The sequence below is a fragment of the Odontesthes bonariensis genome, chromosome 6 (genome assembly GCF_027942865.1).
Source record: "Odontesthes bonariensis isolate fOdoBon6 chromosome 6, fOdoBon6.hap1, whole genome shotgun sequence".
NCBI classification, from domain to species: Eukaryota; Metazoa; Chordata; class Actinopteri; order Atheriniformes; family Atherinopsidae; genus Odontesthes; species Odontesthes bonariensis.
The window spans coordinates 1275819-1303608 of NC_134511.1; the positions used below are offsets into that span (position 1 = coordinate 1275819).

The 27790-nt window shown below is 48.2% G+C and overlaps 2 protein-coding genes across 3 annotated transcripts; one reads left to right on the plus strand and one right to left on the minus strand.

Annotated features, from left to right (window-relative positions):
* On the minus strand, window positions 1-25577 carry dok2 (docking protein 2). 2 transcript variants are annotated; one of them, XM_075466989.1, is made up of 8 exons: window positions 25407-25577; window positions 20604-20741; window positions 14908-15075; window positions 12279-12387; window positions 3587-3762; window positions 2621-2887; window positions 2234-2332; window positions 1-1346 (listed from the first exon to the last, which is right to left on the minus strand). In XM_075466989.1, exons 1-8 carry the CDS (start codon window positions 25419-25421, stop codon window positions 450-452), a joined length of 1869 nt encoding a protein of 622 aa, XP_075323104.1. In that variant the 5' UTR covers window positions 25422-25577; the 3' UTR covers window positions 1-449. The 2 variants fall into 2 exon arrangements, with proteins under 2 accessions (XP_075323104.1, XP_075323102.1); XM_075466987.1 differs by lacking the exon at window positions 25407-25577 and adding an exon at window positions 21944-22028 and having other exon boundaries at window positions 2-1346.
* On the plus strand, window positions 25457-26954 carry brd3os (BRD3 opposite strand). The gene is made up of 2 exons (XM_075466990.1): window positions 25457-25763; window positions 26502-26954. The coding sequence occupies exon 2, from the start codon at window positions 26545-26547 to the stop codon at window positions 26875-26877; it is 333 nt and encodes a 110-aa protein (XP_075323105.1). The 5' UTR covers window positions 25457-25763; window positions 26502-26544; the 3' UTR covers window positions 26878-26954.
* The last annotated feature ends 836 nt before the right edge of the window (window positions 26955-27790 follow it).

The following is a 27790-nucleotide window of genomic DNA, read 5'->3' on the forward strand; positions in this document are numbered from 1 at the left end:
GAACAAAATTGTAAATAGCCGGTATTTTGTCAGGTTTTCAACACGTTGGGGATCTAAACGACTACTTTCTCACCTGAAAATGTTTCAAATGTTGCTAAAGTTTACAGAGTTTAGAGCTTAAGGGAAATCAGCTTCAGGCCGGCTGATTTCGGCTCGGGCAGGAGCGAAATGCATTGTGGGTAAACGCTCTGCATACTGTCTGATCGATGAATATGTAGTATGTAGTATGTAGTATGCAGTATGTAGTATGTAGTATGCAGTATGTAGTATGCAGTATGTAGTATGCAGTATGTAGTATGTAGTATGTAGTATGCGGTTTGGAACACAGCCAATATGTTGTTGTGTTGGTGGTGGGGTAAGTCTTTTTTTTGGGGGGGGGGGGGCAAGGGATGGCGTAAACCTAGCCAGGACCGCCGCTGGTACAGATGTACTGTCCTCCCCTTTATGTCCTACACCATTTTCACCATCACGTTGTTGTACGGTGAATGCTCCTCCTCCTCCTCTTCTTCTTCTTCTTCTTCTTCTTCTTGGGGCTCCTCCTCCAGTCGGTCCTCCCGCTCTTCTTCTTCTGTGGTCCTCCGGGCGGCAGCGAACACCCTCTGGGGTCGTTTGGGCACAGCGTAGTCATCCACTCGGGGGTTGTAGGGGTACTCGTGGCCCTTGGGGTCGGCGGTCGTACCCATGACCCTCCAGGCGTCTCCCCTCATCTCCTCGGGGTCATCGTACACCGCCGGGGTGGAATCCGTTCCCGTGGCGGCGGCGGCGCAGCCTTCGGGCTCGTCGTAGATGTGGTCCACCTTCCTGTACGCCCCCCCCGCGGCGTTGGGTTCGCATGTGAAGATGTTTCTGATCTTCATCTCGTCGATGCTGTCGTACAGCGGGTCGGCGCCCAGGTCGTCGCCCGGGTCGGCACCGCGGCCCTGGTGGCAGTTCAGGATGTCGGCCATGACGCTTGAGGCGATGGTGTCGAAGGGTTGGGAGTATTCCGACTCCTTGTTGACCAGCGGGGGGCTACAGGGGCCCGCCTTGCTGTCGCTCCTCTTCTCCTTCCTGGATCTGCGACCTGCGTCGGCCGGCAGGCTGATCTGGGAGTACATCTGGTCCTGGCTGGTGGTGGCGCTCGCTCTGGGGCCGGTGCGTAGGTTGGGGGCGTGGCCAGGTGCGGGGCCAGAGCCGGAGCCGGGGCCCGGCGCCACGCTGGAGCCGGACTCGGGGGCGATGTTGGGCAGAGGGCAGCTGGAGATCATCTTGACCTGGTTCTTTTGGGGGACGGGGAGTCCGCGAGTATCCAGGGTCAGGCTCTTCACGGCGGTCAGCATTTTGTCGACCGGAGGCTCCAAACGAGACTGAAAACAGAAAAAAAAAGAGCCGGTGAGCAGCAGCCGGTTTTTAGGGACCCGAGTAATCAGACATGTTTGCCAGCTAATGTTAGCCATCTAATGTAGGGCTGGGTGAGTTAACTCGTTATTATCGCGTTAACTTATTTAATTTAACTTAGTTAATTATTTAACGCAGATGAATATTTTATTGCACATTAACGCAGGTTTTATCTTATTTATTTTTTTTTTTAAATTACTTATTTATTTATTTATTATTAATTTTTTGGGGGGGGCTTTTTTGCCTTTAATGGAAAGTTCAGAGAGACAGGAAGCAGGGGGCAGAGAGAGGGGGAACAACACGCAGTACAGGGCTGCCGATGCGGGACTCAAACCGGGTTTTTATTTTGGCTTTTATTTTGTAAAGGTCTGTTGCTCACAGGCTTTTATTTTGTAAAAGTCTGTTGCTCACAGGCTTTTATTTTGTAAAAGTCTGCCGCTCACAGGCTTTTATTTTGTAAAAGTCTGCCGCTCACAGGCTTTTATTTTGTAAAAGTCTGTTGCTCACATAAAAGTATTTTTGCACAACAAATGTTATGGCCCTTTCATTCATATGGCAGCACATTTAAAATAAAGCTAAATGCTAAAAGCTATACACCACTTTTGGATTCATTTTTGGATTCTGCGTACAAATGCGATTAATCGTTATTAATCAGGGAAATCATGTGATTAATTAGATTAAACATTTTAATCGTTGCCCAGCCCTAATAAAATCTAATCTAATCTACAGACTATCTCCTCGTGTTTGTTTCCTAACTATATTCAACTTGTGTATGAGTCCAGTTTGTGTTCCTGGATGTTTCTGATCTCCTGGAATTGATCATGAAATGCTCGATTGGCTGATTCTGGTGTCCTACCAGCTGGGGGCGCTGCTGCGCTGCAGGCCCGGCGCCCTCGCTGTTTGTCATTGGCTGGTTTGCAGGATCGTTCACGACGCTGTACACGCCGTCGGCCGCCTGCAGACAGAAAACATAAAACTTCTAAAGTGGGTCATTTAGCTGAAGGAAGACGTCTGGTCTGTGAGCTGAACTGAAGGACGTGTGGTTTGGGCTTCATGCTGAAGTCTTACATCATCCTGTTCCAGGAAATGTTGCTCAGAATTAAAATTACAGGAAATTTGACCAGAGTCTGGTGTAATCTGTGTTCGTCTGTGTAGGTTTTACTTCTATATTCATTCATTTTTTCTGAACATTTAGACTATATTTCAGAAAATCCAGGAAGATTAAGATCTTTGTTTGCCCGACCTGAGCAGCAGGGGGTTGTGGGACTTGTCCGCGGGGCTGAGGCAGCGTCCTGCTGTAGGGCGGCGGAGGGTTGGACGGTGGTGGAGGCGGGTTCTCCGGACTCCCCTGGCCGCCGCCGGCGGACGTCTGTCTGTGGGGGAGGGAGATCTTCTGCAAGTTGATGGCTGCCTCCACCGCCTGAAACAGGAAGTTGCCCTGTTTGGTGTCAAACTCGAAGCTGCCCTCGCCGGAGTCGCACCTGCGACCCGCCTCGAAGGAGAAGGTTGCCTGCAGAGAGGGAAGCAGTTACAACGGAGTCCATTCTTACTTCCTGACTTTAATCAGATGCTCTGGACTCGCTGGCGTCCCAACAGAGGAGTCTGCAGACCAACTCAGACCCTTTTTTGTTGGTGTTTCTGACCTGTGGCGTTCCTCAGGGATCTATACTTGGACCCCTTTTATTTTCTATATAAACTGCAGACCAACTCAGACCCTAAAATAACTGCCCGACTCATGATGTCAAACCACAGCGTGATGCTCCGACGGGTTTGTGTGAGAATAAAATAACTTTATTAAGTCCAGCTGGTTGCTGCAGTTTTCCTTTTTGACCGATAGAAAATTTATGGGATTCATGGTTTATTTCTGACTTATCTAATGGTTTTTTGTTGGCGTTTCTGACCTGTGGCGTTCCTCAGGGATCTATACTTGGACCGCTTTTATTTTCTAGATAAACTGAAGCCTGGAGACCGCTCAGATCTGACCTCTCTGCACATTTGTTCTAAATCAGGTTCCTAATAACAACCTCAAGCCTTATTTGCTAAAACTTTGTGACTTTTCCTGCCGTCCAAAACATGTTTCCGTTATTCAGTCAAACAACCAGCAGAAACAAATGTTTCTTCACCTTTTAAAATGTGTTTCTAATCTGGATTTCCATTCAGGAAAGACCTTTAAAGGACTGTTCCGTGTGTTTCTGTGTGTTGGGGTCACCTTGTCCCGTCCGAAGCGCCGCAGGTATCTGTACGGCCAGGTGAACAGGATGTCCCCCGTCTTGTCCAGCAGGTGCAGAGCATCGACGTCAGTTCGTAGGATGCCGTCGCCCTTCAGCCGGCAGCGATCGGACGCGTCCGTCCTTCGAACACACACTCTGAAGTCCTGCACCGACACTGAAACGCACGTTAAATTCAACATGAAGAATGAATCGATCCACAAAGAAGTTGATAATTCAGCATCAATCAATTATTAAACTCTACAAGTTTCAGCTTCTTTTCTCTGTTGAGTGATCAAATAATTCATCCATCCATCCATCCATCATCTTCCGCTTGTCCGGGGATCGGGTCGCGGGGGCAGCAGCTTGAGCAGAGAATAATTCATATTCACCGAATTTCAGAAAATGAAAACCAGACTGAGATAACCTAATGATGTCATGATGATGTCATGGCATGGACAGCTCTGTTCTGGGATCCCTTCTCTTGACCGAATCGACCACCTCATTGGGTTTTATCAGTCGCTATGCAGATGATACCCAACTGTACCTTCACTCCCACCGGACAAACCTCATCAGCTCATCTTTCAACCTCACCTCTCTGTGACTGAACTATTGATCAAGCAGCCAATCAGTCCATCATCACTGTATCAACATAAACTCTTCATCACTCAGAGAAATCTGGGTGTATTTTTCCAACATCAGTGAAATCAGTTTGTATCTGACTGTCTGCCACCAACTCCTGCTGCTGGTAAAAGTTATCTCAGTGGGTGTTATCTGAAAGTGAAGAACGAAGAACAAACATTCACATGTCATTGATTCTCTGCTGGAGTGCCCCAAGGCTCCATACTGGGGCCCCTTCTCTTTGTAATATAAATCAATTTCAGGTTGTCTCCCTAACATGTCTACATGAAGGAAGGAATGCAACCTTAAAGCTCCAGGACTGCAGTGCTCTTTCAGGAGCTCTCCCAGCATGCACTATGAAACCACCAGATGCAGAGAGACTTCTGGCTCTGCAGCAGCTGGTTAAACTCTGAGTTCCTCTCAGGAACCTCATCTGGTTCTGGTTCTGGTTCTGGTTCTGCCATCCCTACAAACAAGGCGGACTCAGTCCAGTCAACTCTCACTGTTGGTTCCATGATGGAGGAACCATCAGTTCTTCTCGTTGATACCAGAGTTTCTGACTGAAATTAGGCTTTAAAGTTGTTCAGAACGTGGAAGTCTCTGTATAAAAGCATATGTTAGGAAACTAAAAGTAAATGAACTAAAATACGACACCAGGACTTTAAGTGTTCGCCTGCAGAGTCGTAGAACTGTTGCTGATCCACAGAGGAAACCACACAGCTGTGAGATGAAGGTGTTTCAGGATGTGGAACAACAGTAGCAGCTGCAGGAGCTGCTTATCCTGACCTCACTTATACCAGAAATGTTGCTGCTGTGGCAGCACTGCTGCAACACTCAGGTACTATATATAGAGTTACACTGTATGGGCCAGATCCAGGCCGGATCCAATTCAAAACGGCTTGTTTTGAATTTAACTAATTGGATTTGATTGGATTATAATTACAATGAATTGAACTCCAATTGGCTTGAATTGGACTGAATTATTTAAGGGCCTTTAGATTTGTTGTATTTTGGCGCCTTATAAATAAAAATGAATTGATTTGAATTGAATTAAAACAGTGAAACCCAGTGGAGGATGATGCTCTCCGTGCACGCTCTCCGTGCACGCTCACCGTACTTGGTTTTATTTTGGGTGCGTTGGTCTGCAGATCGTCTGCGTTTAACCGCCTTTATTTGCGTCTCTTTGTCTGTTCATATCGAGCTTTATAAATAAAACAAACACAACTCTGGTTGACTTCCACCACAACAATCAGAGCAGCAGTTCACCAGAAACCAGACTAAGATGAAGAGAAACTCAATTCAGAAACAACATGATTGTCGGGCTGCTACTAAAATGTGCAGAAACAGGGGTTTAAAAAATAAAGCGTTTTGTACAAATTAAAAAGTACGGGGCCTAAAATTGAGCCTTGGGGCACACCACATTTAATTTCATGGATCCTTGAGGAGCATGTGTCCAAACTTAAGAGGAATTTTCTATCTATCTCAACTTATCTGTACAACGTTATCAGTCTCACCTTGTTGTGGATTTTTGGCCCCATACTTTTTAATTTGTACAAAACGCTTTATTTTTTAAACCCCAGCCAACTAGCCGGACTACCTTCATCAACACCAAAACGAGGCTGGAACTCTGCTCACAGGACGCAGCAGGGGGTAAGAAGATGTTCATAAATGATGTGGCTGATATGGGATGTTATACAGCTTCATGTCAAAAGAGGCGAACTGTCCCTTTAAACAAACATGAAACGGGGAACTGAGCTGAACAATATTTTGTACACTTAATGTACTAAATGGATTAAATTGTGGTCTCGTTTCTCGTGCTCTGCTCAGTGTAAAGTTGCTGTTGTGAACTTAAGAATGAATTTGACTAACTGTCCCTTTAAGAAACTGAGAGGCTGTCGGGGGACATTTTCTCCGATGCTGAAACGCTGATGTGTCATATTTTGGGGGCGGAGCAAACGTGAACAGTGGTCACAGAGTTGCGTTGTACCATCTGGTGCCTGTAGGGGGCGCTGCTTCGGTCATATTTAGGTTATAAACCAGCTTCCTTTGAGGTCGTTTGGTTTTGGAGTGTTTAATGGTTTCTTTGTTCCCACGTGTTTCCTGCTGACTCAGCTTTGTTTGGATCCTTTTGTGGCTTCTGTGACTTTATTTTTAGGAACTTGCCTCCATGTGATTGGATATATTTTAACTTCCTGTTACTTATTGCAACGTTGTGTCTCACGTCTTCTATTTTAGTTTGTGTTTCTGACTTGCTTTTTTCAGTGTTTTAAACGGTATTTTTTTTAAATTTCCTTTATTTTCTGCTCGTTATTGATCTTCATGTTCTGGTTTATTCTTTGATTTCTGCGTCTCACCCACTTCTTCTATGGTAATCTGTGACCTTTGGTTCTGGTTCCATTTACTTCTGAGCACATTTAGTAATTCTTTGTCTTAGTTTTAGTTCCTTTTGAGACTCTAGCTGTGTTCGAAACCGCCTACTACATACTACATACTGCATAGCTAAAGGAACAGCAATAACTCCTTAGAAGCTGGTGTACGTCACCTTCATTAGCTAGGCTGTTAGCATTAGCCGCTGCTAAAGGAACAGCAATAACTCCTTAGAAGCTGGTGTACGTCACCTTCATTAGCTAAGCTGTTAGCATTAGCCGCTGCTAAAGGAACAGCAATAACTCCTTAGAAGCTGGTGTACATCACCTTCATTAGCTAAGCTGTTCGCGTTAGCTGCTGCTAAAGGAACAGCAATAACTCCTTAGAAGCTGGTGTACGTCCCCTTCATTAGCTAAGATGTTAGCGTTAGCTGCTGCTAAAGGAGCAGCAATAACTCCTTAGAAGCTGGTGTACGTCCCCTTCATTAGCTAAGCTGTTAGCGTTAGCTGCTGCTAAAGGAACAGCAATAACTCCTTAGAAGCTGGTGTACGTCCCCTTCATTAGCTAAGATGTTAGCGTTAGCTGCTGCTAAAGGAGCAGCAATAACTCCTTAGAAGCTGGTGTACGTCCTCTTCATTAGCTAAGCTGTTAGCGTTAGCTGCTGCTAAAGGAACAGCAATAACTCCTTAGAAGCTGGTGTACGTCCCCTTCATTAGCTAAGCTGTTAGCATTAGCTGCTGCTAAAGAAGCAGCAATAACTCCTCAGAAGCTGGTGTACGTCACCTTCATTAGCTAAGCTGTTAGCGTTAGCTGCTGCTAAAGGAGAAAATAAATCAGTAAATAAACCAGGAGGAGTTATTTCTCAGATGCTTCCATTTCCCTGCTCTGAAGTTCAGGCTCTGAGAGTTGGAACTTAGGGCTCAGCTCGCCGCTGAGGCTCAGCTCACCGAAGCCCAAATGTCAAACACTTCCTGTTGACAGGCAGGAAGTTTGTCCTGTGGAGATAAAAGCTCGTCTGGCAGCCACTGGTCACTGCAGTGCCGCGACACCCTGCGCCGGACTGCGACCGCAGCAGGAACCGGCGCTCAGAAGTTTCCACTACGCAGCCGCAGAGCTCAGAACCACAATGGAAACTGTCTCAGAGCTAAGACTTCCACTCTGTCGTGTCAGAAACCAGCTGCGGCTGTTTGAGGCCAATAAAAATAAACGTGAGACACGAACTGACTTCTTCTTTCAGCCCTTTGATCATTATGAGCTGAAGAATCAACACTGGATTCAACGTGACAAACATAAAGATGAGTCAACATATTTCATGTAGTGAAGGAGCATTTATTTTAAGGTTAACTGAAAGATTAATAAAATAATAAAAATCCTTCTTCTGTTCCCGCTTAATCCAGGTCAGGGCTGCAGAGAGCTGGAGGCATCCCAGCTGTCAGTGGGTGGGAGGGAGGGTCCAAATGGACCGGTCACCTGGTAACTAGGTAACCAGGTGATCAGGTCACCGGGTGACCAGGTGACCAGATAACCGGGTTACCAGGTCACCGGGTATCCAGATAACCAGGTGACCAGATAACCAGATAACCAGGTGAACAGGTAACCAGATAACCAGGTGACCAGGTGACCAAGTGACCAGGTGACCAGATAACCAGATAACCAGGTGACCAGTTGACCAGGTAACTGGGTGACCAGGTGACCAGATAACCGGGTGACCAGATAACCGGGTGACCAGATAACCGGGTAACCAGGTGACCACGTGACGAGATAACCAGGTAACCAGGTGACTAGATAACCAGGTGACTAGATAACCAGGTGACCAGGTGACCACGTGACGAGATAACCAGGTAACCAGGTGACCAGATAACCGGGTGACCAGGTGATGAGATAACCAGGTGACCAGGTGACTAGATAACCAGGTGACTAGATAACCAGGTGACCAGGTGACCACGTGACGAGATAACCAGGTAACCAGGTGACCAGATAACCGGGTGACCAGATAACCAGGTAAAAAGATACCAAGGTAACCACATACCAAAGTGACCAGATACCCAGGTGACCAGATAACCAGATAACCAGGTAACCGGGTAACCGGGTAACCAGATAACCAGATAACCATGTGACCAGATACCAAGGTAACCAGATACCAAAGTGACCAGATAACCAGGTGACCAGATAACCAGGTAACCAGATAACCAGGTAAACAGATACCAAGGTAACCAGATACCAAAGTGACCAGATAACCAGGTGACCAGATAACCAGATAACCGGGTAACCAGATAACCAGGTGACCAGATAACCAGGTAACCGGGTGACCAGGTAACCAAATAAACAGATAACCAGGGTACCAGATAACCAGGTGACCAGATAACCAGGTAACCGGGTGACCACGTGACCAGAAAACCGGGTAACCAGGTGACCAGATAACCAGGTAACCGGGTGACCAGGTAACCAGATAACCAGATGACTAGATAACCAGATAACCAGGTGACCAGGTAACCAGATGACCAGATAACCAGGTGGCCAGATAACCAGGTGGCCAGATGACCAGGTGACCAGATAACCAGATAACCAGGTGACCAGATGACCAGGTCACCGGGGTGACCAGATAACCAAATAACCGGGTAACCAGGTCCGTGGGTAACCAGGTGATTAGGTCACCGGGTGACCAGAAATCCAGGTGACTAGATAACCAGGTAACCATGTGACCAGATAACCGGGTGAACAGATAACCAGGTAACCGGGTGACCATGTGACCAGATAACCAGGTAACCAGATAACCTGGTAACCGGGTAACCAGATAACCAGATAACCAGGTGACCAGGTGACCAGGTGACCAGGTAACCAGATAACCAGATAACCAGGTGACCAAATAACCAGGTGACCAGATAACCAGGTAAACAGATACCAAGGTAACCAGATACCAAAGTGACCAGATAACCAGGTAACCGGGTAACCAGATAACCAGATAACCAGGTGACCAGATAACCAGGTAACCGGGTGACCAGGTAACCAGATAACCAGATAACCGGTTGACCAGGTAACCAGATACCAAAGTGACCAGATAACCAGGTGACCAGATAACCAGGTAACCGGGTGACCACGTGACCAGAAAACCGGGTAACCAGGTGACCAGATAACCAGGTAACCGGGTGACCAGGTAACCAGATAACCAGATGACTAGATAACCAGATAACCAGGTGACCAGGTAACCAGATGACCAGATAACCAGGTGGCCAGATAACCAGGTAGCCAGATGACCAGGTGACCAGATAACCAGATAACCAGGTGACCAGATGACCAGGTCACCGGGGTGACCAGATAACCAGATAACCAAATAACCGGGTAACCAGGTCCGTGGGTAACCAGGTGATTAGGTCACCGGGTGACCAGAAATCCAGGTGAATAGATAACCAGGTAACCATGTGACCAGATAACCAGATAACCAGGTGACCAGATAACCGGGTGAACAGATACCAAGGTAACCAGATAGCCAGGTAACCGGGTAACCGGGTAACCAGATAACCAGATAACCAGGTAACCGGGTAACCAGGTAACCGGGTAACCAGATAACCAGGTGACCACGTGACGAGATAACCAGGTAACCAGGTGACGAGATAACCAGGTGACCACGTGACGAGATAACCAGGTAACCAGGTGACTAGATAACCAGGTGACCAGGTGATGAGATAACCAGGTGACCAGGTGACTAGATAACCAGGTGACTAGATAACCAGGTGACTAGATAACCAGGTGACCAGGTGACCAGGTGACCACGTGACGAGATAACCAGGTAACCAGGTGACCAGATAACCGGGTGACCAGATAACCAGGTAAAAAGATACCAAGGTAACCACATACCAAAGTGACCAGATACCCAGGTGACCAGATAACCAGATAACCAGGTAACCGGGTAACCGGGTAACCAGATAACCAGATAACCATGTGACCAGATACCAAGGTAACCAGATACCAAAGTGACCAGATAACCAGGTGACCAGATAACCAGGTAACCAGATAACCAGGTAAACAGATACCAAGGTAACCAGATACCAAAGTGACCAGATAACCAGGTGACCAGATAACCAGATAACCGGGTAACCAGATAACCAGGTGACCAGATAACCAGGTAACCGGGTGACCAGGTAACCAAATAAACAGATAACCAGGGTACCAGATAACCAGGTGACCAGATAACCAGGTAACCGGGTGACCACGTGACCAGAAAACCGGGTAACCAGGTGACCAGATAACCAGGTAACCGGGTGACCAGGTAACCAGATAACCAGATGACTAGATAACCAGATAACCAGGTGACCAGGTAACCAGATGACCAGATAACCAGGTGGCCAGATAACCAGGTGGCCAGATGACCAGGTGACCAGATAACCAGATAACCAGGTGACCAGATGACCAGGTCACCGGGGTGACCAGATGACCAGGTCACCGGGGTGACCAGATAACCAAATAACCGGGTAACCAGGTCCGTGGGTAACCAGGTGATTAGGTCACCGGGTGACCAGAAATCCAGGTGACTAGATAACCAGGTAACCATGTGACCAGATAACCAGGTGACCAGATAACCGGGTGAACAGATACCAAGGTAACCAGATACCAAAGTGACCAGATAACCAGGTGACCAGATAACCAGGTAACCGGGTGACCATGTGACCAGATAACCAGGTAACCAGGTAACCAGATAACCTGGTAACCGGGTAACCAGATAACCAGGTGACCAGGTGACCAGGTAACCAGATAACCAGATAACCAGGTGACCAAATAACCAGGTGACCAGATAACCAGGTAAACAGATACCAAGGTAACCAGATACCAAAGTGACCAGATAACCAGGTAACCGGGTAACCAGATAACCAGATAACCAGGTGACCAGATAACCAGGTAACCGGGTGACCAGGTAACCAGATAACCAGATAACCGGTTGACCAGGTAACCAGATACCAAAGTGACCAGATAACCAGGTGACCAGATAACCAGGTAACCAGGTGACCAGGTGACCAGAAACCCGGGTAACCAGGTGACCAGATAACCAGGTAACCGGGTGACCAGGTAACCAGATAACCAGATGACTAGATAACCAGGTGACCAGGGAACCAGATGACCAGATAACCAGGTGACCAGATAACCAGATGACCAGATAACCAGGTAACCGGGTGACCAGGTAACCAGATAACCAGGTGACCAGGTAACCAGATAACCAGGTAACCGGGTGACCAGATGACCAGATAACTGGGTGACCAGGTAACCAGGTGACCAGATAACCAGGTGATCAGGTCACCGGGTGACCAGATAACCGAGTAACCAGGTAACCAGGTGACCAGGTCACCGGGTGACCAAGTCCTCCTTGGCATCCTTTAGCTGACTAAAACACGGCTGCATGAAACCCTGATATTCTGCTATCAGCCAGAGCAGCGCTCAGAACCTAAACCTGAACCAGAACCAGAACCAGAACAGCTCCTGGGAGGACAGAAGCCTTCAGTGTGTGCGTCATTCAGACCTCAGAATGCTAAATTTAGCGGCCTGAGGAACACACGAGGAGGAAGTCTGAGGTTTGGGTGAAGGTGAGACAGGAAGTGACTGAAGAGCTGCAGAGAGCTGAAGCTGCTCTGTCCTCAGAGGGTTCAGAGTAAATTTATTTATCTATAAACAGTAAAAACTGTAAATCTAATAAAGAAGGTGGAGGCTCAGCTGTACCCGTCTCTCTGCCGCTGTACAGGGAGTTCTGCTCCATCAGGTCCTCCTCCTCCACCCGGCTGCCTCTCTGCAGGCTACTTCGCTTCACCGAGGGCTCCATCCAACTCATCTGCACACATCAAAGCATCAAAACACCGTTACCGTAGCAACCAGCATCTGATCATTCACCAAACAGCGAGCCTTCAGTTATCAGGCCCCTCTCTGTGGAACCAGCTGCCAGTTTGGGAGGCAGAGCCTTCAGTTATCAGGCCCCTCTCTGTGGAACCAGCTGCCAGTTTGGGAGGCAGAGCCTTCAGTTATCAGGCCCCTCTCTGTGGAACCAGCTGCCAGTTTGGGAGGCAGAGCCTTCAGTTATCAGACCCCTCTCTGTGGAATAAGCTGCCAGTTTGGGAGGCAGAGCCTTCAGTTATCAGGCCCCTCTCTGTGGAACCAGCTGCCAGTTTGGGAGGCAGAGCCTTCAGTTATCAGGCCCCTCTCTGTGGAATAAGCTGCCAGTTTGGGAGGCAGAGCCTTCAGTTATCAGGCCCCTCTCTGAGGAACCAGCTGCCAGTTTGGGAGGCAGAGCCTTCAGTTATCAGGCCCCTCTCTGAGGAACCAGCTGCCAGTTTGGGAGGCAGAGCCTTCAGTTATCAGGCCCCTCTCTGTGGAACCAGCTGCCAGTTTGGGAGGCAGAGCCTTCAGTTATCAGGCCCCTCTCTGTGGAACCAGCTGCCAGTTTGGGAGGCAGAGCCTTCAGTTATCAGGCCCCTCTCTGTGGAACCAGCTGCCAGTTTGGGAGGCAGAGCCTTCAGTTATCAAGCCCCTCTCTGTGGAACCAGCTGCCAGTTTGGGAGGCAGAGCCTTCAGTTATCAGGCCCCTCTCTGTGGAACCAGCTGCCAGTTTGGGAGGCAGAGCCTTCACTTATCAGGCCCCTCTCTGTGGAACCAGCTGCCAGTTTGGGAGGCAGAGCCTTCACTTATCAGGCCCCTCTCTGTGGAACCAGCTGCCAGTTTGGGAGGCAGAGCCTTCAGTTATCAGGCCCCTCTCTGTGGAATAAGCTGCCAGTTTGGGAGGCAGAGCCTTCAGTTATCAGGCCCCTCTCTGTGGAACCAGCTGCCAGTTTGGGAGGCAGAGCCTTCAGTTATCAGGCCCCTCTCTGTGGAACCAGCTGCCAGTTTGGGAGGCAGAGCCTTCAGTTATCAGGCCCCTCTCTGTGGAATAAGCTGCCAGTTTGGGAGGCAGAGCCTTCAGTTATCAGGCCCCTCTCTGAGGAACCAGCTGCCAGTTTGGGAGGCAGAGCCTTCAGTTATCAGGCCCCTCTCTGAGGAACCAGCTGCCAGTTTGGGAGGCAGAGCCTTCAGTTATCAGGCCCCTCTCTGTGGAACCAGCTGCCAGTTTGGGAGGCAGAGCCTTCAGTTATCAGGCCCCTCTCTGTGGAACCAGCTGCCAGTTTGGGAGGCAGAGCCTTCAGTTATCAGGCCCCTCTCTGTGGAACCAGCTGCCAGTTTGGGAGGCAGAGCCTTCAGTTATCAGGCCCCTCACACGGCTGGGATCTTAAACATCTTAAACAAGCTTCAGACTTCACATAAAGATCCTGTCAGTTAAATTTAGATGTGAAGCAGCTTTCCTGTGTTAACTATAAGCTCGTTTAATTTCTCGTTAGTATCTCACAGAGAAGCTTTGCTTTGTGTTCCAGCTGCAGGTCGAACCGGTGAAACTGAAACGTTGCAGCCTGATTGGCTGAGCGTGCACTTCCTGTTGCACACACACTGAAAGGGGAAGTGGAGCTGAAACCACCACCATCTCTACATTCTTTCACAGCTCGTTCGGGCTGAAATTAAACTTTTTGGTGGTGACGTTCAGCCGGACTCAGTCTGTTTTTGTTCCACTTCTTCATTTTGAGCCCTTTTTGGCTACAATTAGCTGAAAATAACAAACGTTTTCTCTTAAAACATTAAGTTCAGATCATCCTGAAACTTCCAAAAGGATGTTATGAGACTGCAGAGTCACAGAAAGTTGTTGAGATGATGCTTTCTCTCCCGAAGGCCTATAAGACTGAGCTGTAATCTGATTAATCTGAAGTTGAATCAGTTTAAATGATCCCACATCATCTGTGACTTTCTGTGGTGAGCCGGACAGAAACAGCCTCAAACAAACAGTCACACTGTGAAAACGAGAAGTTGGATTTACTGACTTCTGTAACTGTGAGCAGCAGAAGCTGCTTCTGTATTTTTATTCCTCTGCTGTGTGTTTTACAGTTTTTATGGCAGCTTACAGAGACTCCAAATCTGAAGAGAAAACTCTGGAGTTTGGGGGCTACTTTCTATGTTATCTGAGAGAAAACTGTGAGGTCTGTCACACTGACAGTTATATTAAGTGGAAGAAGATAAAAATACCTACATTTTGATCTATAAATAAGTTTACGTAGATGACACATTAAGGGCGAGATGGTAGTTTAACACAGAAGTCTGTCTGAGCTGGAGGATCCAAACAGGCCAGAGTTTAAACTCATTAATGTTGAATCTAAAGCTTGTATATGAGCAGTAAATGTGCACTTTAATAAGAATATAAGCAGTAAATGTGCACTTCAGGTTCTAACAGACCAGCAGCTTTGAGTGTGCACGTGTGTGAGCGTGCACGTGTACCTACAGGGAAGGCCACCTCGCACAGCTTGTGGGTCCAGTCCTCCAGCTGGTTCCGGTCGCAGGCGAACACGTAGATCTTGTCGGTGGTCTCCACCAGGAAGGAGCCCGAGTCTTTGGGACCTCCATCCATCTCCACCTCCGTCACACGGATGCAGTCGGACAGCCGGACCACCTGGGACACACACAAAAATGTTTTATTTGTTTTTATTTGTTTTAACATAATATCTTCACAGACATTTCAGATGTCACAGATGTAACAAACAAATTAACAGAATTAAATTAACAGGCTGTTTAAGAAAGTAAAAAGGATAAACAGAATAAAAATAGAATATAACATTGATAAACAAAAAAAACAAAAAAATTAAATAAAACATATCTTACAACTTAAAGGCAGCCCCCCGTCCCTGGCACCCCTGAAATGTCATACATATTCAAAGCATACATGAATACAATCACATGTATAACATACTTATCCTCCTCACCATGCCCTGCACCCCTCTATGGCGTCATACCATATATGTATATATATGTGAGTCCTTATGACATTTCCAGCATTTATTATCCTGAGTTAATCCCATTCTAAACAATTTCAGTGGTGTGAAATAATATCTGTGAACGATCTTATAAAGGATGAACTCACTCCTCGCCTCCCTTGTAGCCCAGCCTACATTTGAGATCAAATCCTGCCATACATCTTCACTAATCTCACCACCCAGGTACCTTCTGCCATATTAGTCTCAAGCTTTCACACATTCTTGTTTGAATATTTGACATTTTCCTATAAAACAGCGAGGCCGAGTGCAAAGTATGACGACAATTGAGAAATTCTTGAACCTTATTTTCACCTTCCTCCGCCCATTCTAATCCAAAAGACTACTGTCAAGAGGTTTCCCAACCAGAAGCCGTGGGTGGACAAAACCATCCGCGATGCTCTGAACACCCGCACTGCTGCCCACAACGCGGGGCTTATCAGCGGGAACATGGGCGACTACAAGGCTGCGTCATACAGAGTGTGCAAAGCGGCAAAAGAGGCGAAGCGGCGCTACGGAAGGAAACTAGAGTCACAATTCCAGCACGGTGATAATAGGGACCTGTGGCAAGGACTAAGAACAGTAACGGATTACAAGAGCCCACCCTGCAGACCGGAGAGTGCGGACTCATCTCTCTGGCCAACGAGCTAAACACCTTCTATGCTCGTTTCGAGGCTGCGGTTAGCAGTGCTAATGGCGCTAACAGTGTTAATCACACCAACGGTGCTGCTGACAGAGGAGAGTGTGTCAGAGATCAGAGTCCCTTCACCATCACAGAAAGAGATGTACGGAGAGTGTTTAAAAGAGTGAATACCAGGAAGGCAGCAGGACCCGACGGAATCTGCGGACGAGTCCTGAAAGCCTGCGCAGACCAGCTAGCTCCGGTATTCACAGACATCTTTAATCTCTCTCTGACGCAGGGCATCGTACCAACATGCTTCAAACAGTCTGTCATTGTTCCTGTCCCCAAGAAACCGCAGCCCCCATGTCTCAATAGCCGCTTTCGGACAGAGTAGTTATAAGAACGCAGTTATCAGAACTGTCCTACTCGAATTCCGTTCTGATAACTGTTCTTCCCCAGCGGAGCTGTTTCAGTCGGCATTCAGCAGAGCGCCGCAGACAAAGGAGACCAGTGTAAGTTTAACTTATTAAACACGCACCGGTTCTGTCTGTGTGGTATGAGGAAACATTTCAGCCGTGATAGCATGACATGGGGCGTAGCTACCGACCACCACACACCTCCGTCAGGTGTGTTCTATAGAAACCATGAAAAGACCCGACCTCGGAGAAGGAGCTGAAATGGTTATAGGAACTGAGGGAGAAAGCCCCGAGTTCCTGTATGTCCGAACACGGGAGAAAACGGCCCCGCGGATTAAAAGGTTATTAGAACTGCCAAAGGTTCCTGCAGTCCGAAAGCGGCTAGTGACTATCGCCCAGTAGCCCTCACATCAGTGGTGATGAAGTGCTTTGAAACACCGGTGAGAGACTTCATCACTTCTGCACTGCCTGCATCCATGGACCCACTCCAGTTTGCGTACCGCCCCAACCGGTCTACAGACGATGCCATCACCCATCTGCCCCACACAACCCTCTCACACCCGGACACTGGGAGGGGTAATTATGTTAAAATGCTGTTTGCCGACTACAGCTCAGCATTTAACACTATTATTCCCTCCAAACTCACCACAAAGCTGGAAGATCTGGAACTCCACCCGTCCCTGTGTCAGTGGATCTCCAACTTCCTGACAGACAGATCACAAGCTGTGCGTGTAGGCAAACATGTCTCACGCACCCTCACCCTCAGCACTGGAGCACCCCAGGGCTGTGTCCTGAGCCCTCTGCTGTACTCACTGTACACCAGTGCCGGCTGCTGACTTTTAAAACAGTGGAAGCCCATATTACGCCATTGTGACAAAACTACGAGCTAACACGACAAACAAATGCACAACAGGAATATGATTGACAAAACTTCTAAACAACAAGGATGTGTTTCTTATTTACAGTGTAATATTTACAAAAGTGTGTGAGGATGGAAATGGAAACGATGGGAAATGAGTGAAACTCCGACAGCACTTTCACAGACAACCAGCCTCTTTGGTATCCGCTTTGGGACTGAAGTTCCAGCGTGCTTCTCCCCGCTTAAAGATTCGGCTGCCACAGAATCCCTCATGATGGACAAACACTAACTCCAATCATCACGACACAGCCCCTCATATTGACACGCCCACGTCTAATCTACCCCCAGAGACGCCGGGCAGCCTCGGAAGTGATGAGTTTTTGTCGATTTAGCCAATGATGACCTAGAATTGTAGAAAAAAACTTGACTCTCCCCCCACTCCTGAAGCCGGGCAGCCCTCGGCTCGGAAGCCCGGCGGTTAGTGGCGGCTTCATAACATGATTTCCTCAGTGAACGATTTCAGAACAAATCACTTCATTAAGCTACAGGACAACATGTTGTAGGTATGAAAGTAAATCCAGTATTGGGCTATCTTTTGTTTTGTGAATAACTGTTTTATCGTCAATTTAACATTGAAGATGTAGCAGTTTTGCCAGAGAATGGGAGAGGCTGCCCGGCTTCTCCTGCTGTCTCTGAATAGTCGGGGCTGCTGTACACCTCTGACTGCGTCGCCACCTCCAGCTCCACCACCATCATCAAGTTTGCTGACGACATCGTTGTGGTAGGCCTGATCTCAGACAACAACGAGAGGGCCCACCTGGAGGAGATTGAACACCTGGAGAACTGGTGCCAGGACAACAATCTCCACTTCAACGTCAGCAAGACAAAGGAGCTGATTGTGGACTACAGCAGAAAGCAGGAGAGGAGCTACCACCCTGTTCTCATCAACGGTACGGCAGATGTAGAGAGCTTCAAGTACCTCGGAGCTCACATCTCACAGGACCTTTCATGGACCTGCCACATCAACGCAGCCGCAAAGAAGACGCCCGTCAGCGTCTCTACCACCTCAGACGTCTAAGGGACTTCAGACTGCCCTCCCAGGTGCTGCAGAACTTCCACTCCTGCACCATCGAAAGCATCCCACGGGGAACATCACAACCTGGTTCGGGAGCAGCTCCAGGAAGCGGTACGATCGGCTGAACGTATCACCCGGACCGAGCTTCCCGACCTGCAGACTATCTACAGTAAGCGGTGCTGGATCAGAGCCAGGAAGACCGTGAAACGCTTTCGCACCCCGAAGGCGAACACAGAGAGAATGAGGAGGAGCTTTTTCCCACAAGCTGTCCGCATTTTTTGCACATATCTCGGACTTTAACCTATGCACATACATATATTTACTTTACTTTATTTTGTACTCTATTTTATTCTATATGTATATATTTTTTATCTTATTTTGTATTTTAATCTTGCTTATATATTTTATTTGATATTCTACGATTCTAATTTAGGAATTTCTAATTTTACTTTAACTTTCTATTAATGTTACTTTGCTACCTAGTTTATATTTTGTAGTTTATAGTTTGTATTTTGTGGACGGTACCGTGTATAACTATGCATGTGACAAATAAAACTTTGAATCTTGAAAGTAGAACTCACTCTACTCCTCAATTGTAAATACTTCCAGAAATCCCCTTTATCTGTTAAATTACATTGTTCTTTAAGGTCCTGAAATGATCTAAGCCAGGGGTTCCCAAACGTTTCCATGCCAAGGCCCCCCAAACAGTTTCAGCTTCTGGCCCCCTTTGCAAACCACAGACAATGCTACAAAATATGTAAAGAAACATCAACTCTTAGAAGGTATTTTCTTTCTTTTCTTCACGGACAGCAGCTCGCTGTGTGAATGCAGCCTGACTAAATGCTCTTCTTTACGTCTGAAGAAGTCGACCGTTTTTTCGGACTCCGCCGGATGTTTTTGTATCAAGTGACGCTGAAGTTTCGAAGGTTTTAAACACTCATTTGAGAGGGTCTCCAGACAGAGGACGCCATTTTTCTGTTAGGCTGTAAAGCCAAACTTAATGTATGCTGCCTCATACTTTCTGATTTTAGTCGGCCAGTTCTTTCAGTCTCTTCCAACTCAAAAATCTGTCCATTTTGGCTAAGCTAGCTACACGCTAGCTTGAGGAGCAGAGCAGCTTCAGAACAGGCGCAAACCGCCAGGTCTACGATGTTTTGACTGGCAGCCAATCAGAAAGACAAGCATGGCAAATAACATTTCCATATGATATATTATTATAAATTGTATTTTACAATACTGATTAAAAAAAGGTGACTATTTTTTATAATGATTTTTAAAAAATTGAATTCTATTTTTTTATTTTTCCATTTTTTTCTTATCTTCACTCCAATTTTCTGAGGCCCCCCTAGCGGCCCCAACTTTGAAAACCACTGATCTAAGTGACCGGTCGGTCCCTGTATAGGTCATTGACAACACGTATCCCTTTTGCCAGCCACGTATGCTGAAAACATGTCTTTTTCCTGATACATATTGGAGGGTTATTCCATAAAGAAGAATAGCCCTGCTTATATTGTGAGATCCCCAACAGCTCATGTGCCCATGCCCACCGAGAGTGTTGCAAGATCAGATTTTCTTCTTCTTCTGTCTGTCTTTTTTCTTCTGTGATACTTATTCCACAATATTAAATGGAGCTGCAACTTCCTTCTCAATCTTAGCCCAACTAGGGCTTCAAGTTTCAAGTTTATTTATTTAACAAAGAGACAGCATATATTACTAGCATTTAAAACAAAATGCAAAATATACAAGATTGTAGCCATAAGGCTAATTTCCATCTTTAGTCCCTTGACAGGTTTGATGTTCCTTAAAAAATAAATAAAAAACAAGTATTGCACACAATTGTAAAATTAAAAAGTCAAAGACATCTCACTCATTTTAAAATAAATAATATAAAATACAAGTACAAAGTTAAATACAGCAATAAGTTAAGAACAACTGCCAGTACCAACTATATTGAATTATGTTGACAGTATTGTTGATCCAGTAGCCATGATTTTACCTGCTTACAAAATTAATTTAATGTTGGCAATTCTCTAATTGTGCTGGGAATTATGTTCCAGGTGTGAGAGGCTCTGTGGGAGAATACAGCCTGACTAAATGGGACAGAGCATCACCCCTGGAACTGGCTCTGGTAACCCTGTTTGGGCTTGACCCATACTCTGTCCAGTGATTCGTTAGCTTCGTTAGCTTGCCCTTCTTACCTTCTTGTGTTCCTGGTGTCGGCGCAGACTCCGGTCGCTCTTCTCCGCGCCGCCTCCATCTTTGCACTCGAAGAACTCCAACCGGGAGATGGAGCAGGAGCTCTCCCTGTAGAGGACGCACCACACCCGCTTCCAGCGCTGCGCACGGACACGTGCACGTGCACACACACACACACACACACACACACACACACACACACACACACACACACACACACACACACATCCCTGTTAACCTCCCACTGCAGGACCGACAGGAGTTTAGTGAGTTGTGGGGTCCACCCTTTCTAGTGGTCCTAGAACTATGAAAAAAATCAGGCAAGTCCCAAAAAAAATCTTGATATTAAAAATCACTTTCAATAAACACAATTTGAAACTTTATTTTACTAAACAAGGTGAGGCTGCGTTTCAGTTTGATGCTCCTAACATCTGGAACAGTCTTCCAGAAGATGTGAGACAGGCCTCAGCTCTGACAATGTTTAAATCCAGGCTGAAAACAGTTCTGTTTAGCTGTGCATATGACACCTGAAAGTGTTTTATCTGCACTCTTCACTTTTTAATGAATTCATTAATGATTACTTTTAATGGTTTTTTATTTCTTATTTCTTTTTAATGGTTTTATTGCCTTCTTGTGATTTTATGTAGCTGTAAAGCACTTTGAATTACCTGTGTACGAAGTGTGCTCTATAAATAAAATTGCCTTGCCTTATTTTACATGTTAGTTTTTCGCTACGAGAGAACAACACAGATCAACCGGTAATAACTCATGCAAGACACTCTTTTCTCCCTCTTTCAATGAGGGTATTGTGCTCTTATGATTTAACAACTTTAAGGAGTATGACAGGGAACATGGCACGATACCGAGGCGCCTTGGCTGTAGAAAGGGAGGAAAGATAGATAACAAATGCTTGAACATATCAAAGGAGCGATTACATAATAACCTGCATATTAACTGACTTGTTTTTGCCTAAGATTCTCAGAGTAGCTCTGTACTCTGTATTGTGTTGTTCTCTCTTGCAAGAAATTATTAAAAGCATCTTATCTCCTCAGAAAATAACTGACTCTGTGCCTTACTAAAATTCCCACAACAGCTACCAAATAGGCCAAGTTAAAAAAAAAAATGCATGAGGCATGTTGGGAAAGCATCCCAAGCTGATTTAAAGTGGTTTCCAATGTGGGGTCCAGGATTTTGGGCCCCACAAACACACGGGTGCCACTTTGTTGGTGGGCTCCCTGTCACAGGACCCCCCACGGTAAGGAAAACAAGTACGCACACACACACACACAGGTCAGGATCAGCAGCACCACCCTAACTCCGCCCGGGAACTCCTCAGTCGTACCTTTCCGAAGCGCTGCTGCTGCAGGAAGAGCGTCCCCTGCTTCCTGATGTCCTCCTCCATCACGCCTCCTCCTCTCCTAGGTCTCCCGGCCTCAGCTCAGCGTCCTCTGCGTTGGGTTTTACTTCACTTGAAGCCTCTCCCTTTACTTTCTCCTCCTCTCCTCAGCTCTCCTAGGTTTCCCGGCTTCCTTCTTTCTTCTCCTAGGTTTCCCGGCCTCCTTCTTTCTTCTCCTAGGTTTCCCGGCCTCCTTCTCAGCTCTCCTAGGCTTCCCGGCCTCCTTCTCAGCTCTCCTAGGTCTCCCGGCCTCCTTCTTTCTTCTCCTAGGTCTCCCGGCTTCCTTCTCAGCTCTTCTAGGTCTCCCGGCTTCCTTCTCAGCTCTTCTAGGTCTCCCGGCTTCCTTCTCAGCTCTCCTAGGTCTCCCGGCCTCCTTCTTTCTTCTCCTAGGTCTCCCGGCTTCCTTCTCAGCTCTCCTAGGTCTCCCGGCCTCCTTCTTTCTTCTCCTAGGTCTCCCGGCTTCCTTCTCAGCTCTTCTAGGTCTCCCGGCTTCCTTCTCAGCTCTTCTAGGTCTCCCGGCTTCCTTCTCAGCTCTCCTAGGTCTCCCGGCCTCCTTCTTTCTTCTCCTAGGTCTCCCGGCCTCCTTCTCAGCTCTCCTAGGCTTCCCGGCCTCCTGCCCTGCTCAGCGTCCTCGGCGTTGTGTTGCCCTTCTCTTGAAGCCTCTCCCTTTACTTCCCCCTGCTCTCGCACCTCCGCCCTCTCTGCCTCGGCGGCTCTGTGGTATCGGTGCGACGCACAGACCTTGAATGTGTCACTCCGGCTTCCTGCCTCGCTCTGTTGCAACGCCTAAAGCAGAACTAACGGCAGCTCCTCCTCCGGCTGCTGTTCTCAACCCTTATTCACCTCCAGCAGCACTTTAACCCTCTGATCTCACTTCTCTCCAGCTTCTCTGACTCGTTCCACCACCTGTTCCACCCAAAAACTGCTTCAGCTTCATCACATGCTGGAGACGGGCGCCCCCTGGTGGCTGCATCTCACAGCACACCTAAAGTCAGCAACTCAATGGGATGAGGAGACGGCCGATCTATTATAGAGAGCTCAGCTGCTTCTGGTTGGTTCTGGGACATCAAGCAGTCCCTGATTGGCTGACAGCAGCTCTAACTGGGGTTTATGCCTTTAAGTAAATCGTAGCCCAACTATGAAGACGTTTAAAAGCAAACGGAAAAAGTTCAGGGAGTCCCAAAGCAGAGCCCTGAGGGGCCCAAAGCAGAGCCCTGAGGGACCCAAAGCAGAGCCCTGAGGGGCCCAAAGCAGAGCCCTGAGGGACCCAAAGCAGAGCCCTGAGGGACCCAACGCAGAGCCCTGAGGGACCCAACGCAGAGCCCTGAGTGGCCCAAAGCAGAGCCCTGAGGGGCCCAACGCAGAGCCCTGAGGGACCCAACGCAGAGCCCTGAGTGGCCCAAAGCAGAGCCCTGAGGGACCCAACGCAGAGCCCTGAGGGACCCAACGCAGAGCCCTGAGGGACCCAACGCAGAGCCCTGAGTGGCCCAAAGCAGAGCCCTGAGGGGCCCAACGCAGAGCCCTGAGGGACCCAACGCAGAGCCCTGAGTGGCCCAAAGCAGAGCCCTGAGGGACCCAACGCAGAGCCCTGAGGGACCCAACGCAGAGCCCTGAGTGGCCCAAAGCAGAGCCCTGAGGAGCCCAACGCAGAGCCCTGAGGGACCCAAAGCAGAGCCCTGAGGGGCCCAAAGCAAAGCCCTGAGGGACCCAACGCAGAGCCCTGAGGGACCCAACGCAGAGCCCTGAGGGGCCCAAAGCAGAGCCCTGAGTGGCCCAACGCAGAGCCCTGAGTGGCCCAAAGCAGAGCCCTGAGGGGCCCAACGCAGAGCCCTGAGGAGCCCAACGCAGAGCCCTGAGGGACCCAAAGCAGAGCCCTGAGGGGCCCAAAGCAAAGCCCTGAGGGACCCAACGCAGAGCCCTGAGGGACCCAACGCAGAGCCCTGAGGGGCCCAAAGCAGAGCCCTGAGGGGCCCAACGCAGAGCCCTGAGTGGCCCAAAGCAGAGCCCTGAGGGGCCCAACGCAGAGCCCTGAGGGACCCAACGCAGAGCCCTGAGTGGCCCAAAGCAGAGCCCTGAGGGGCCCAACGCAGAGCCCTGAGGGACCCAACGCAGAGCCCTGAGGAGCCCAACGCAGAGCCCTGAGGGACCCAACGCAGAGCCCTGAGGGGCCCAACGCAGAGCCCTGAGGGGCCCAACGCAGAGCCCTGAGGGACCCAACGCAGAGCCCTGAGTGGCCCAAAGCAGAGCCCTGAGGGACCCAACGCAGAGCCCTGAGGGACCCAACGCAGAGCCCTGAGGAGCCCAACGCAGAGCCCTGAGGGACCCAACGCAGAGCCCTGAGGAGCCCAACGCAGAGCCCTGAGGGACCCAACGCAGAGCCCTGAGGGGCCCAACGCAGAGCCCTGAGGGGCCCAACGCAGAGCCCTGAGGGGCCCAACGCAGAGCCCTGAGGGACCCAACGCAGAGCCCTGAGGGGCCCAACGCAGAGCCCTGAGGGACCCAAAGCAGAGCCCTGAGGGACCCAACGCAGAGCCCTGAGGGGCCCAACGCAGAGCCCTGAGGGACCCAACGCAGAGCCCTGAGGAGCCCAACGCAGAGCCCTGAGGGGCCCAACGCAGAGCCCGGAGGGGCCCAACGCAGAGCCCTGAGGGACCCAACGCAGAGCCCTGAGGGACCCAACGCAGAGCCCTGAGGGGCCCAACGCAGAGCCCTGAGGGGCCCAAAGCAGAGCCCTGAGGGGCCCAACGCAGAGCCCTGAGGGGCCCAAAGCAGAGCCCTGAGGGTCCCAAACTGATTTCATACATGAAACTGAAAATGATCCCATTAGAGTCACTTCACTGGTCACTTTATATTTTTATATTTTATATTCTTAAACAGTTTTTGAAATTCTTAGATTGTTTTTGAAATGTTTATTATTGTATAAACATTTTATTGCTTTATTATGTCTGCTACTGGATGCTTGAATTTCCTTTGGGATCAATAAAGTATGTATCTATCTATCTAGAGATGGAGTGATGACAGAAAACACTTTCAGAACATTTGTTAAATCTCCAGCTGCTGGTTCTGGACATGATGGCCTGTAATAATAATAATAATAATAATAATAATAATAAGTAATCTGTCCCAGATTCTTCCAGAGGAGAAACTCTCTGGTTACCGGTTACTAGTTATAATTCTATCACTGCTTCTCTTCTGTCAGTGAAACATGTTTATTTCACCACATATTACCGTTAAACTGGGCCTGAGAAACACCCAGGGACCTGGTTCCGTCTGCTCAGCACAACAGAGCTTCTCTCTGTTAAAAAAAATTAATATTATAAAATATTCCAGATGTTTCCAGCTGCTGAATTACCTGCTCGCCCTCTTTATATTTAACCCTTCCCCTCCAGCAGAATCAGACCCGGCTCACCTGGGTGGGAACCATAGTTCCGGTGTTCTCTGTTCCTACCCGGACCGGACTCCGGGCGCACGGTTGCCATTGGTTGCAGACGCTCCGGTTGAAGCTAAAGCAGCTAAAGCTAACTAACGGCCCGCGGCTGCCCGCGCGGCTCGGGGCGAAACGCGGCTAAACGTCACAGTTCCCTCCGACGGCGCGAAGGGTTGTGACGTCAGCGACGCGGTGAAGCCGCAGCTGTGACGTGTTTACGTTGGCGCAACGAACGGCGGCATCAGCAGCTAGCTGCTAACAGCTAACAGCTGCTAGCTGCGAAGTGCGGCGCTCAGCAGTTTGACTGTACGGAGGCCGGCAGGGACATGCGGCGGAACGGTGGGTTCAGCCCGGCTTTAACCGGGTTAAATGATCGATGTTCTGATTGGTAACTGACCCGGTTCTGATCAGTAACTGATCCGGTTCTGACCCGGTTCCGATCCGGACCGCGGACCTCACTAACCTGCCTGCTTCTTTTTTTTGCCTCCCCTTTGTTTTTAATTTAATTTTATTATTATTATTTTTTTAATCAATTAATTTATATGTTTATTTAGTCATTTTTTATTATTATTATTTAGTAGTATTATTTTTTTTTACTAGAATTGGTATTATTATTGTTGTTGTTAATACAATCATTGTCAATATTTAAAAAAAAATGTTGAGCTACTTGACTAATTAGAATTTTACGGAGCCTCTAAAGGGATCTGGAGGGATTTTTATCTCGCAAAAAGTTTTTTTCCCACGTCAGTGAACCGGAAGTGAAACAGACACAGCGATGGACGAGCATACCCATCATCCGTGGGAGAAGTTTATTGATTTCTATTTTAGTATTGGCCTAACATATAAAGACATCAAATCCGTTCTTGCACGTAGACATGGCTTTGACATAAGTCTACGGATGATGGGTAGGCTCCTCCATCGCTGTGTCTGTTTTACTTCCGGTTCACTGACGTGGGAAAAACACTTTTGCGAGATAAAAATCCCTCCATATCCCTTTAGGGGCTCCGTAATAGTTTCCCCCATTGGGGGATGAAAAAAGTATTTTTCTATTTTCCATTTCTGCTGGTTTCTCCTCAGCTTTGTTGGACCTGAACCGGTCCGGACCCAACCGAGCCTCAGCATGTCGGAGTGTGACCCAGCTGCTGTAGAGGAGCCCGGGTCCTCGGGCCTCCCCGGTCCCCCCGGCCCCTCCGGCCCCCCCAGTCCCCCCGGCCCGGCCCGCCCCCCTCTGGCAGCCAAGGCCCTGTCGGAGCCGTTCGGCCAGCTCCGGTACCGGGACACGTCGCTGCTGATCTGGCAGCAGCAGCAGCTGCAGGCGGAGCCGCCCTCCACCTACCTGACCCGCAGCCAGTCGGCCTGGTACAGCAGCTACGGGAACCAGGCGGTGCTGATCCGGGACCGGAGGGGCCAGCGGGGCGCCGAGGGGCAGTCCAGGATCTGCAGCCTCATGTAGGAACCGGAACCAGGACCAGGACCAGGACCAGGACAGAGACTGGACTGTGACCCAGAAAAGATTTGTTTGTTTGAAGGTTGAAAGGTTCTGATTAAAGGTTCTGATAAACCCTAATCCCTGATGGGGACATTTTTGTCCACTTGGGGTGAACTTTCTCCTCTAATTTCACACTGGAAATAGTGATACTCATCATATTTTTTCGAACACACATCATATACAATGCAATTTTTTATTGTGTAGAAAAAAAACTTTGTCCCCTTTTAAAACGACCTAAAAACATAATATATTAATATTTTTTTCCACAAATCTTTTATTCCACTTCAGTTCTGATCATAACCACCAAGTTTTCAATTATTTTCCAAAAAATGAACCCTTTAAATACCAGTGTATATGAGGTAAACACCAATTTCTGTTCAAAAACACACACAAAAATTGCTGTATTTTCAATGTATGCAATGCAAAGGGAAATATTCTATGGGGGATTATTAGGTCTGGGATATGTCATTGATGAGCCACATCATCAGCTTTTACAGCCTTTTAGTTTTTCTGCAATAGCAGATTACAGTAACGGCTCCCATAGACTGCAGCAGCTGGTGGAGCAGCCTTTGCTTCCCATCTGTCCCAGATGAACTCCTGCAGATCCATGGAGCCGGTTCTGGTGTTCAGTTATTAAAGGAGGTGGCTGAATTGGCTAAAGTACAATCAGACTGAGTTATTAAGTGCATGTAGACACCTTAATCTGACTAAGAACTGGATCGGATGGGATTCAGACCCCGAGATAACTGGGCTGAAAGTCACTCTAAACCTGCTTGTAGACGCTGAAGCACGTGGTGAATCAGACTTTGCGTTCTGCGCATGCTCCAGATGTTTTCCCGGGGTCGTGACCCGGAAGTCAAAGGAGACGATATTCCTG

Coding starts and splice junctions, on each gene's coding strand:
- dok2 (XM_075466987.1), bottom strand. CDS start 22,003: ATGGAGGAGGACATCAGGAAGCAGGGGACGCTCTTCCTGCAGCAGCAG. Junction 20,742..21,943: donor AGCAGCAGCGCTTCGGAAAG/GTACGACTGAGG, acceptor GTCCGTGCGCAG/CGCTGGAAGCGGGTGTGGTG. Junction 12,388..14,907: donor TGTGCGAGGTGGCCTTCCCT/GTAGGTACACGT, acceptor TGATGTGTGCAG/ATGAGTTGGATGGAGCCCTC.
- brd3os (XM_075466990.1), top strand. CDS start 26,545: ATGTCGGAGTGTGACCCAGCTGCTGTAGAGGAGCCCGGGTCCTCGGGC.